The sequence below is a fragment of the Diuraphis noxia genome, unplaced genomic scaffold, assembly GCF_037042655.1.
Source record: "Diuraphis noxia isolate RWA-SAM2 unplaced genomic scaffold, SU_Dnox_SAM2 contig0011, whole genome shotgun sequence".
NCBI classification, from domain to species: Eukaryota; Metazoa; Arthropoda; class Insecta; order Hemiptera; family Aphididae; genus Diuraphis; species Diuraphis noxia.
In genome coordinates, this window is record NW_028301721.1 from 154,925 (window position 1) to 168,456 (window position 13,532).

The following is a 13,532-nucleotide window of genomic DNA, read 5'->3' on the forward strand; positions in this document are numbered from 1 at the left end:
TTAAATATTAATACAAAAACGTAGATTAAGGAATATAATATTTAATTTTAATATATTATAACTAACAATTTTTTTTTTTTTAAATCTCGGAAAATTGAATGCAGATATTTAACAATTAAAATCACTCTTCTTATGTAAATTTTGTTGAATATTATATAAATTTAAGATAAAAATTAAATATATTTCAGATGCGTATTATAAATCGTGTACAATTAAATAATTATTTCAAAATAAATCAACTTACGTTTCACTATAATAGACAGAGAATACCCGATAATAATTAATAAGTGTATAATATATTTATTAATTATAAGATTTTCATCAAATGTTTTGATTAAAGTGGAAAGTCAAATGAATTATTTGAAATGTTTACAATGAATCTTCAAGTTTATCGGTAGAATATAAATTTCGAAACATAATGATTAGGGTAGAAAAATAATTTGAACTGAATTTGAAATAGAGTTCTTAGATATAACATACTCATACTTATATGTCTACTATCAGGCTATGCATTGAACTAAATATAACAAACACGTATTTTAAGGAAAATATTTATTTATAAAATATTTACAACTTACGGTTTTTTTTTTTTTTTTTTTTTTTTTTTTAAACTCGAAAAATTGAATGCAGATATTTAAAAAGAAAATCACACAACTTCTTCAAATCATGTGTAATATAATATAAACATAAGATTAAATTTAAACATATTTAAGGTACATATCATATATCGTGAAAAATTATATAATTATTTAAAATTAAATCAACTTACATAGCACTATAATAGACAGAGAATACCTAATAATTATTAATAAGTGTATAATATATTTTATAATTATAAAATATTCATCAAATGTTATGATTAAAGTGCAAAATCTAGTGAATTATTTGAAATATTTACAATGAATTTTCAAGTTTATCGGTAGAATATAAATTTCGAAACATAATAATTAGGGTAGAAAAATCATTTGATCTAAATTTGAAATCAAGTTCTTAGATATAACATATTCATACTTGTATATCTACTATCAGGCCATGCACAGAATTAAAAAATTAAAAATACGTAGTTTAAGGTTTATATTTATTTCTATTAAATTGTAACTAACAGTTTTTTTTTAAACTCTGAAAATTGAATGCAGATATTTTAAAAATAAAATTACACTTCTTGCTATAATCGTATAAAATTAAATAATTATTTCAAATTACATCAACTTACATCGTTCTATAATTGACAGGGAATATCCGATAATAATTAATAAAATAATAAGTGTATAATACATTTAATAATTATAAAATATTCATAAAATGTTATGATTAAAGAGGAAAATCCCGTGATTTGTTTGAAATTTTAGGAATGAATTTTCAAGGTTTTCATCAAAATATAAATTTCGAAACATCGTAATAAAGGAAAAAAATCATTTGAACTTTATTTGAAATAGAGTTTTTAGTTATAGCATATTCATACTGGTATATCTACCATCAGGCCATGCATATATTTATAGATTACAAAAACATAGTTTAAGATCAATATTGAATTATAATAGATTATAACTAACACCTTTTTTTTTTTTTTTTTTTAGAAACTCAAAAAATTAAAAGCGGATATTTAAAAAATTAAATCACACTTCTTATTTATATCATGTTGGATATAATAATATTAACATAAAATTAAACTTTAAAATATATATTTAAGACGCATAATACAAATCGTCTAAAATTAAATAATTATTTAAAATTAAATCTACTTACGTAGCTCTATAATAGACAGAGAATACCCAATAATAATTAATAAGTGTATAATATATTTTATAATTATAAATTATTCATAATATATTATGATTAAAGTGGAAAATCAAGTGAATTATTTGAAATGTTTACAATGAATCTTCAAGTTTATCGGTAGAATATAAATTTCGAAACATAATAATTAGGGTAGGAAAATTATTTGAACTAAATTTGAAATGGAGTTCTTAGATATAACATATTCATACTTATATGTATACTATGACTATCAGGCTATGGACAGAATTAAAAAATTATAAATACGTAGTTTAAGGTTGATATTCAATTCTAATAAATTATAACTAACAGTTTTTTTTTTTTTTTTTTAAACTCTGAAAACTTAAAGCGGATATTTTAAAAATAAATTCACACTTCTTATATAAATTATGTTGAACATTATATAAACATAAGATTAAACCTTAAACATAATGTAGATGCAAATTATAAATCTTGTAAAAATATATAATTATTTAAAATTAAAACAACTTACGGTTTTCTATAATCGACAGAGAATATCCGATAATAATTAATAAGTATATAATATATTTTATAATTATAAAATATTCATCAAATGTTATGATTAAAATGGAAAATCAAGTGATTTATTTGAAATAGAGATTTTAGTTATAAAATATTCATACTTATATGTCTACTATCAAGCCATGCATAGAATTAAAAATTATAATCACGTAGTTTAAGGTTAATATTTAATTATAATATATTATAACATTTATAACTAACCGTTTTGTTATTAAAAAACTCGAAAATTGAATGCAGAAATTTAAAAAAAAAAGTTACACTTCTTATTGAGATTATGTTGGATATAATATAAACATAACATTGAACTTTATACATAGTTTAGATGTAAATAAATTATAAATCGTGTAAAATTAATAATTATTTTAAATCAAATCAACATACTTTTCTCTAATAAAGACAGAGAATACCCGATATTAATTAATAAGTGTATAACATATTTTATAATTATAAAATATTCATCAAATGTTATGGGTAATGTGGAAAATCAAATGATTTATTTGAAATTTTTGCAATGAATTTTCAAGGTTTTCAGTAGAATATAAATTTCGAAACATATTAATTAGAATAGAAAAATCATTATAACTTAATTTGAAATAAAGTTTTTAGTTATAACATATTTATATTTATATGTCTACTATCACGCCATGCATATAATTAAACATTACAAACACGTAGTTTAAGGTTAATATATAATTATAATAGATTATAACTAACGGTTTTTTTTTTAAAAACTCGGAAAATGGAATGCAGATATATAAAAAATAAAATCAAACTTCTTATCTAAATTACGTTGAATATTATATGTATAAACATAAGATTAAACTTTAAACTTATTTAAGAGGCATATTATAATTCGTGTAAAATTAAACAATCATATATAATTACTTCAACTTACCTATCCCTATAATAGACAGATAATACCCAATAATAATTAATAAGTGTATAATATATTTATTAATTATAAGATTTTCATCAAATTTTATGATTAAAGTGGAAAGTCAAATGAATTATTTGAAATGTTTACAATGAATCTTCGAGTTTATCGGTAGAATATAAATTTCGAACATATTATTTAGTGTAGAAAAATCATTAGCAATAAATTTTAAATAGAGTTCTTAGATATAACATATTCATACTTGTATATCTACTATCAGGCCATGCACAGAATTAAAATATTTTAAATACGTAGTTTAAGTTTTACATATATTTAATTCTGATAAATTATGACTAACAGTTTTTTTTTTTGTAATTCTGAAAATTGAATGCAGATATTTCAAAAATAAAATTACACTTCTTATCTAAATTATGTTGAATATTATATAGACATAAAATTAATTTTTAAACATATTTAAGATGCTTATTATTATTTGTGTAAAATTTAATAATTATATAAAATTTAATCAACTTACATTGTGCTATAATTGACAATGAATATCCGATAATAATTAATAAGTGTATAATATATTTTTTAATTCTAAAATATTCATCAAATTTTATGGTTAATCTGGAAAATCAAATGATTTATTTTAAATGTTTGAAATTAATTTTCATGTTTTTTGGTAGTGTTTGCGCAAGTTATTATCGTGTTGTCGGTCGATGATTACGAACACCGCCCTTGATCGAGAGATCAAGCGCCGTCAGTTCAGCTGGAACGTACGGCGTCCGGCAAGACAGCGTCGGTTAGTTGTTGTTGTTGTTGTTACGCTCCCACTCGTGAGAGTCGTCCGTTGTTGTTACTTTTAAGTTTAATACAAACTTTTCGTGCCGAACAAAAACCACGTGAGATCCTTCACGTACTCGTATTTGCCGTTTAATTATATTTTTATGCAACGGATGATATCGACGGTCAGTTTTGACCCCTGTGTAGTCCGGCAAGTATATCTACATCCAGTTTCCGCTTCCTGTGTATTGATTTGGTGACCAGTTCTGGCTCCGTCAGTTTTGACATCAATACCTATTGTATTGCCACCAATTCCGGTGCCATACATCGTTCGTCTCGTCGTCGGCAGTTCCAGCCAACGAAGAAAGGATGTCTGAATTCTCATCATTCCTTACGGCAGTAGTTCTGAACTGAGGTGACATGTCACCTAAGGGTGACATGGACCTAGCTTAGGGGTGACGCAGAATTTTAGCAAGAAAAAAAAAATTAAAAAATTAATTTTTCCGAAAACAGTCATATAATTTCTTATAATAAATATATTATACATCTATACCACCACTGTCATGTACAAAACATACCTCAAAGTTCGTATCTTTATAATAGTTTGTATTATTTATATTTAATCTTTTGGTCCGATAAACACGTGTACCTGGTAATAAATATACAGCTAAGATTGTTTATTATTTTGATGTTAGTGTGACGCAGTGTTTGATTCTAGTGGCTAAAGGTGACATGAATCAAAAAAGGTTGAGAACTACTGCCTTACGGTATCGTTTCTTTAATTTTATATTTATATTTTGATGTTATTATATAATATGTCTAAGACGATTAGGCTTTGATCGTGCCAGTTAGGCAATTATTTGTATTATTTTTATTCGGTTTAATTATTTTATTAATTTATATATTTGTATTATTTTGTATACCCTATCCGTCCCTTCAGAGCACGAATCATCGCCACTCACGAGCCAATCAAGGTAAGTTTTGCGTTGGCGAAACAGGTAGAATATAAATTTTAAAACATATTAATTAGGGTAGAAAAATATTTTAACTAAATTTTAAATATCGTTCTTAGATATAACATATTCATAATTATATGTTTACTATCAGGTCATGCATAGACTTAAATATTATAAATTCGTAGACTAATGTGAATATTTAATTATAATAAATTATAACAAACAGTTTTTTTTTTTTTTTTAAACGGAAAATTGAATAAAATTATTAAAAAATAAAATTACACCTCTTTTCTAAATTATGTTGAATATTATATAAATATAAGATTAAACTGTTCGCCGTGCGCTCCTACTTTTAATATCGCGGTTAGCGCAAACGACTCGCGTAGTGATGGACGGGGGTGGGATCTCCCACGGCGTACAAAAAAGGGTTAATATATATAATATAATAACAAATTACTGAATATTAACTAATATAGGCGCCAGACATATATTGTCAACAATAAATATATATATAATAATCTATACTATTATATAAAATTGTAAGGGTTTTTCTTAGACCGCGCTAACCGAGAAAACTACTGAACCGATTTGGTTGAAATTTTTTTTGGCTGAAACCCGACACTCCGCTGAAGGTTATAGTAACACTTTTTTCAATAAAAAAAAAGTATAAAGTTCATACAAAATCAAAAACAGAATCAAAGTAGTGGCGCCCTCTTTCGGCCAAAAAATATACTAAATATTTTTAGTTGTTACGGTTCTATAGGTTGCAGATCCAAAGAAGATGAGTTGTTCTTATATAAAATGGAAACATATGGTAAACTTATTGTATGACATATAGTTACTATTGGTTACTGATAGGGCAAGGTTATTATGAAAGAATATTTTATGAAAATCCACCCGAAATGTAGGAAATCTGTATGTCAAAAATACAACAGTGGCGCCATCTGTCTAGAAAAAAACAAACTAAATTATAAAAAAATTAGTTTATTATCGAAGATTAAAATAATAATAAGTAGTGTATTATATAGTGGTTGCTATTAGTTTATCGGGCATGTTTGTATATTATAATATTACTAGCCGACCCGGCCACGCGTTGCTGTGGCTAAAGTTTTTGTAATATTACATTATAGTAAACAATCTAAGAGAACATCAGTCACTGGCATCAGCACACTGGCATAATTTGTACTTAGTTTTTTTACCTTTTTTTCTTACCCAAATTTTGAGTAAGTGGCCAATTCATTATCATGCCGAGAGCGCAAAGAGCACGCATTAGCAGAAGAACTGCCAATGCATCTCGAATGTATAACAGAAGGCAACAAAATAACACACCAGAACGTTCTCAAACACGTGCTCAGGAGCAACGTAACGCTTTGAGTATGAAATCAGCGTTTAATTATCAATCCGAGATTGATTATTTAAATATTAAAGCGCTTCAAATTGGACGAATGACTATATTATGTCCTAAGTGCCATGCAAAAAAATGGAAAGATGAAACCCATGGACTTTGCTGCGCTGACGGTAAAGTTGTTTTACACCAATTTGAGGATCTTCCAGACCTAATTAAAAGTTTAATTGATAATTCTCACCCTCTATCAAAACATTTCTTTGATAATTCTAGACGGTATAACACTCTGTTTCAAATGACATCGTTTGGAGCAAACGAAATAAGTGAAGGGAACTTCATGCCCTCTTTTAAAATTCAGGGTCAAGTGCATCATTTAATAGGTAGTTTATTACCCGAAATTGGAAATAATGCTAAATTTTTACAAATATATTTTATGTCAGAGTCGGATCAAATATCTATTCGAACAAATATGATTCCAAATATGAAAAGAGGTCTCATTGAATCATTGCAAACAATTTTGCGTGAAAATAATCACCTCATACAGAGCTTTAGATCTAATCTGGAGTCGAGGTCTTTTGATGAGTTGCAAAACTTTAAGTTAATTATTCATGCTGACAGAGTTCCTCAAGATGAACACAGAGGTCAATATAATGCACCTACCATCGATGAAGTAGCTGTATTATTAGTTAATGAAGATAAAGGTCCCAGAGATATAGTTCTGCACGGTCGGAGTGGACAATTGAGTCGAGTTTCCGAATTGAATAGATCTTATGATGCACTGCAATATCCATTGATGTATACTAGAGGCGAAGACGGTTATCACATTAATATATTACAGGAAAATAACCAAAATCGAACCAAAACTGTATCCTGCATGCAATTTTATTCTTATAGGTTTATGGTTAGAGAAACAAGTCTAAATCATCTACATTATTACAAAACATTATTCAGCCAATTCGCCGTAGATATGATGGCAAAATTGATTTCTGAAAGACTACACTTTATTCGTAACCATCAAAAACAACTACGTGCGGATGATTATGTTCACCTCCGAGATGCTGTTAACAATGATGCAAATATTAATGCTAATAACGTTGGGCAACAAGTAATTCTTCCTTCCTCTTTTACTGGCTCCCCATGTTACATGCATGAAAAAAATCAGGATGCCATGACTTATGTTCGTAAATTTGGCCGTCCAGATTTATTTATTACTTTTACATGCAACCCGGAATGGCCGGAAATAAAAAATGAATTATTTCAAGATCAAAAGTCGTTTGATAGACACGATATAATCTCTAGAGTTTTTCATCTCAAACTAAAAAAGTTTATGCATGTATTAAAAAATAAATATATTTTCGGAGATGTAAATTGTTATGTTTACAGTGTTGAATGGCAAAAACGAGGTTTGCCACACTGCCACATTCTTTTGTGGTTACAAACGAAAATTCAGCCAGATGAAATTGATAAAATTATTTCTGCCGAGATACCAAACAAAGACAGAGATCCTATACTTTATGAAATAGTTTGCAAGAATATGATTCATGGCCCATGCGGCGAGTTAAATATTAGATCGCCATGTATGAATATTGGAAAATGTAGTAAGAAATACCCTCACAAATTGGTCAAGGATACTCAAACTGGAGATGATGGTTATCCGACTTACCGACGGAGATCACCAGATGATGGAGGTTATACTGCAATATTAAAAGTTCGTGGTAAAACAGAAATCGTGGTTGACAACCGTTGGGTTGTACCGTATTGTCCAGTGCTATCTAGGTGCTTTAATGCGCATATTAACGTAGAATACTGTCATACGGTTAAAGCGATAAAATACATATGTAAATATATTAATAAAGGATCAGATAGAGCTACTTTTTCTGTTAATCGTGAAAACGATGAGATTACAAATTTTTTGAATGGTCGATACATATGTACTTCTGAAGCGTTTTGGAGAATTTTCAATTTTGAAATCCATGATAGAGATCCGACAGCTCAGCACTTGGCTGTTCATCTAGAAAATGGACAGCGTGTTTTCTTTAATGATAATAATCTTCATCAAGTTATTGAAAATCCAAGAAAAACGACACTAACTGCATTTTTTGAACTGTGTTCACATGATGATTTTGCGAAAACACTGTTCTATCATGAAGTTCCTTCTTATTACACCTGGGATAATAGCAGAGGCTGGTTAAAGAGAAGACGGGGAAAAGATGTTCCAGGTTGGCCAGGAATAAAAATGGACACTGCCATTGGTAGAATTTACACGATTCACCCAAATCAAAGTGAGTGCTTCCATTTAAGATTGTTACTAAATTATGTACAAGGTCCTACTTCATTTGAAAGCTTGAAGGCCTTTGATGGAGTCATTCACGCGACTTTTAAAGCTTCCTGTTTTGCTCTTGGGCTTTTAGAAAATGACGAGCAATGAAAAAATACTCTAGCGGAGGCAACTCTTTCAGAAAGTCCTTCAAAATTAAGAGAATTATTCGCAATAATCATAGTTTTCTGCCAACCGTCTGAACCTCAATCTTTGTGGGAACAGTTCAGAAATGATTTTTGTGAAGATATTCTTCTTACAGAGCGCACTCGATTAAATGACTTGCAATTTACTTTTTCTGATGAAATATTTAATAAAGGTTTGATTGAAATAGAAGATAAAGTTGTTTTTCTGTCTGAAAAATATTTAACTGAATTTGGAATGAACTCACCTGTTCGAAATGAAAATGCATCTGATCCTTTTGAATTCTCAATTTTGCGTTCTTACGATAATAACCGATTACAAGAATTTGTAGAAATCAATTTACCAAAATTAGTAAATGATCAAAAATATGCTTTTAATGTTATTACAGAAAGCGTAATGAATCATCAAGGAAGAGTTTTTTTTTTAGATGCTCCGGGTGGTACAGGAAAAACATTCCTAATTAATTTGTTGTTGGCTCAATTAGATCCTCAGGTAAAGTTGCATTAGCAGTAGCTTCATCTGGTATAGCAGCAACTCTCCTTAGTGGCGGCAGAACTGCTCACTCGACTTTCAAGTTACCGTTAAATGTATTATTTGATACAGAATACGTTTGTCCGATTCGTAAAAATGGCCCTCATGGAAAAATTCTTCAAAAAACCTCATTCGTTGTGTGGGATGAGTGTACAATGAGTCACAGATCACATATCGAAGCAATTGATCGAACATTAAAAGATCTTAGGTGTAATAATAAGTTTATGGGTGGCATAACATTCGTTTTCGCTGGTGATTTCCGTCAAACCTTACCAGTAATCCCTAAAGGTACTCGAGCAGATGTCGTTAATGCTTGCTTAAAATCTTCCCATATATGGAACTATGTTGAAAAACTTTATTTGCGAACAAACATGAGAGTTTATTTATGCGGAGGGGACGATATTTTTCCAGCACAGTTGTTGAAAATTGGAAATGGAACTTTAGAAAATGAAAATGGTTACATTTCTGTCAATCACACGATTGGACGGGTGGTCAATAACGTGTTAGAGTTGATTTCTACAGTTTATCCAGACATTTTTAATCTGTCCAATAAATCAGATCAGTGGTTATGTGAAAGAGCTATAATCTCTCCAAGAAATGTAACAGCAGAAGAAATTAATGATATCATCCTTCTAAAATTCGATGGACACTCACGTGAATATCTATCTATTGATACAGTTACATCAACAGATGATGCTATTCATTATCCACAAGAATTTCTCAATTCTCTTTCTCCTTCGGGATTTCCTCCTCATAAACTAAAATTAAAAATTGGTGCTCCAATTACATTATTACGTAATCTTCAACCACCGAACTTATGTAACGGTACAAGATTACAAATAAAATCGTTGCGAAATAATATTATAGAAGCCGTAATTCTTACAGGGCCAGCGAAAGGAGAAATTGCATTTATTCCAAGAATTCCCATGATTCCCTCTGACTTGCCGTTTTCTTTCAAACGGCTTCAATTCCCGGTTAAAGTTTCTTTTGCCATTACCATAAACAAAGCACAAGGTCAAACATTCAAGTACGTTGGCGTAGATCTTCGTACAGAGTGCTTTTCACATGGGCAATTATACGTGGCATTTTCTCGAACTGGAGACCCGAATCATCTTATGATTTTAATTTCAACAGGAAATATAACAAAAAACATCATATACTCAGAAGTCTTATAAAATTCATATTTTAATTCTTTTTTTTTCTTTAATAAATTTTAATAAATCTTTAATAAATTTTCTTCAATAAATCTTTATCAACCATAAATTATTTCTTTTTTATCAGTATTTATTTTTATCATTTATAACGCTAGAAACCGTTTTTTATATTTACTAGCCGATCACAATAAACAATAATATTTGAATAAAAAATTCTACATATCATGTGGTCCGAAGGCAAAATAAACAACCAATCACGGGCGAAGCTGTGACGGGTCGGCTAGTAATAATAATAATTACGCGGGCCCGTACGCGGAAAGACAATAATAAATAATAATATAGTATGTCAATTAAAAGGTTTGATTGTTTACACACACATACTATTTCAATGTTCAACAATTAATACACATAAGAAAGGTGAAACCTGAGCTGTTGCTTCCCCGTTGAGTCCAGGCTGGAACGGCGACAGCCTTTTGAGATGATGACGATGACAAATGATAATTTGATAGTCGCTCGAATAAAGCCGGAATGTAGTGAGCAAAGTCTGACTCCAACTATCTCGGAACTACGACAGTTGCCACTACACCCCTCGGTATAATAAAAAACCAGCAAAATGAAACACGGGTCAGTTGACCACGAGGTCACCAAAATAAAAAACTAAGTATAAAGAACCGCAGACGAAATACGAGACACGCCAGGTTCGGCGGCTGGTGAAAAACAAAAAACGGTGATGGCCAGACGAGTGAGAGTCGTGGACATCGGCCGGCAATATAATATGACAAGGAGGGGGATGATTTGTCGTCATCGTCCGATCGCGCGACGTAGAGGCTGGATAGCAGCTTTAATAATATAGAAGCGTCGCCGTGACGTCAATCGCGCTCGAACATAAACTTTAAATATATTTATGACGCATATTATAAATCGTGTAAAATTAAATAATTATTTAACATTAAATCAACTTACTTATGTCTATAATAGACAGAGAGTATCCGATAATAATTAATAAGTGTGTAATATATGTTATAATTATAAAATATTCATCATATATTATGATTAAAGTGGGAAATCATGTGAATTATTTGAAATGTTTACAATGAATCTTCAAGTTTATCGGTAGAATATAAATTTCGAAACATATTAATTAGTGTGGAAAAATCATTAGCAATAAATTTGAAATAGAGTTCTTAGTTATAACATATTCATACTTGTATATCTACTATCAGGCCATGCACAGAATTAAAATATTTTAAATACGTAGTTTAAGATTTATATTTAATTCTAATAAATTATGACTAACAGTTTTTTTTTTTTTAAACTCTGAGAATTTAAAGCAAATATTTTAAAAATAAAATCACACTTCTTATATAAATTATGTTGAACATTATATAAACATAAGATTAAACCTTAAACATAATGTAGATGCAAATTATAAATCTTGTAAAAATATATAATTATTTAAAATTAAAACAACTTACGGTTTTCTATAATCGACAGAGAATATCCGATAATAATTAATAAGTGTATAATATATTTTATAATTATATAATATTCATAAAATATTATGTGTTTGGTACATAGACATATAAACTAAATGGACTACGCATACCACAGCCCCTATCCATGTTTTATCGTTCCAGTATAAATGAGAGAGACAGCAATATGAATTGGGAAAATCCTGGAGTAATAAATCTGAATAACTTATATTCCATGATAAATCACAATAGCCAATAACTAAGTATTTTGTATGCATCCATGTACAAATAAAGCTAAGCTATTTAAATATTTTTGTTTGCTTTTTACTTCATAAAATGTTTGTTTATATTACTTGAGTTATTAAAAATACTGGGCACAGGATTGCAATTAAGTGTTTTTCTTCCTAGTAAATGAAATATGTTGCGGAGTAGACTATAAGCTTCCGTTGGTTACTTCGGATATTCAGGTTTATTAGCTACTAATATTAAAATAATATAATTAGACGCAATTGAAACTAAAATAATTTAAATAAGTTTCATGAGCCAACATGCCACGCTCGATACTTTTCGACGACTAATTCGATACAATATAATATGATATACAAATCAACGATAAAACCGTCGGCCTCACTGGCCGGTAACAATAATGTCATTACTTTAATGCTATCGATATCAGATAATATTTGCACCGATACGCGACAAAATACTTGGTATACATTTTTAGTAAAATGACAACCAATAAAAAAACAACAAAAAAAACACACCACTGCCGATTTTGAAAATTTGAACCATGGGTTGTATAAATGAATAAATTCTACCCATTTAACACCAAGATCACCAAATGGAACTCTAAATAAAATAGTTTATTGTATAAAAATATATTGAAAGTGCATGAAAAAAACTAACTGGTGCAGCATAATGCCTTGGTGAAAAAAAAGTTTTTGCGGAAAAACCTTTAATGCAGCAGACATTGACCATTTTAAATTATATACAATTATAAAATGAAAAATTTAAAAACACAAATCTATAAAGCTTAGACATAAATTAACGAAAACGGAGTATGCATTTTAAATTATTAATCAACAGGTATCTTAATGAAAAACATTGTTTATTTACAATTCACACATAATTAAGTTTCACTATAACGGTAACACTGTTTTTTCCAACTCGTAGCTCTATCTCCTTTGCTCAATGTTGGCTGACGTTTTCTCTCTCTACGCGCAGTCCATTTAGTTTATATGTCTATGGTTTGGTACGAGATGCCGGTCTTGGACTTTGCGCTACGATTATCTTCGATACCACACTCACCGCGCGACCATTCCGATATCTCCGGAGAGGGAACCGTTATCGGCGTGCCGCCTACGGTCTTTACCCCACCGCAAGCTAGCCCGTGGCCGTGCTTACTGCTTTTAGTCGCATTACAATAGTCACGAGTCGCTAGTTGCCGATCCTGAGCCGTCTTGCCAATACCTTTTTTTCCGTAGGCCGGAGTTTATGTGACTACTGCGACCCAGCGTGCCGTCGTCATCAGTAACGCCATCTTGGCTTTCCGTGCGGTTGAGCCGTCTGTGTTGCAATGGCCACAAGGTCTGAGACCACACATATATTGTTTAGAAAGTATTCACAGGATGTAC

At 29.7% G+C, this 13,532-nt stretch overlaps 1 protein-coding gene across 1 annotated transcript; it reads left to right on the forward strand.

Annotated features, from left to right (window-relative positions):
- Nucleotides 1-6,017: 6,017 nt before the first annotated feature.
- Nucleotides 6,018-7,200, forward strand: LOC149054125 (uncharacterized). Its single transcript, XM_089230626.1, has 2 exons — nt 6,018-7,095; nt 7,175-7,200. Exons 1-2 carry the CDS (start codon nt 6,180-6,182, stop codon nt 7,198-7,200), a joined length of 942 nt encoding a protein of 313 aa, XP_089086752.1. The 5' UTR covers nt 6,018-6,179.
- Nucleotides 7,201-13,532: the final 6,332 nt, after the last annotated feature.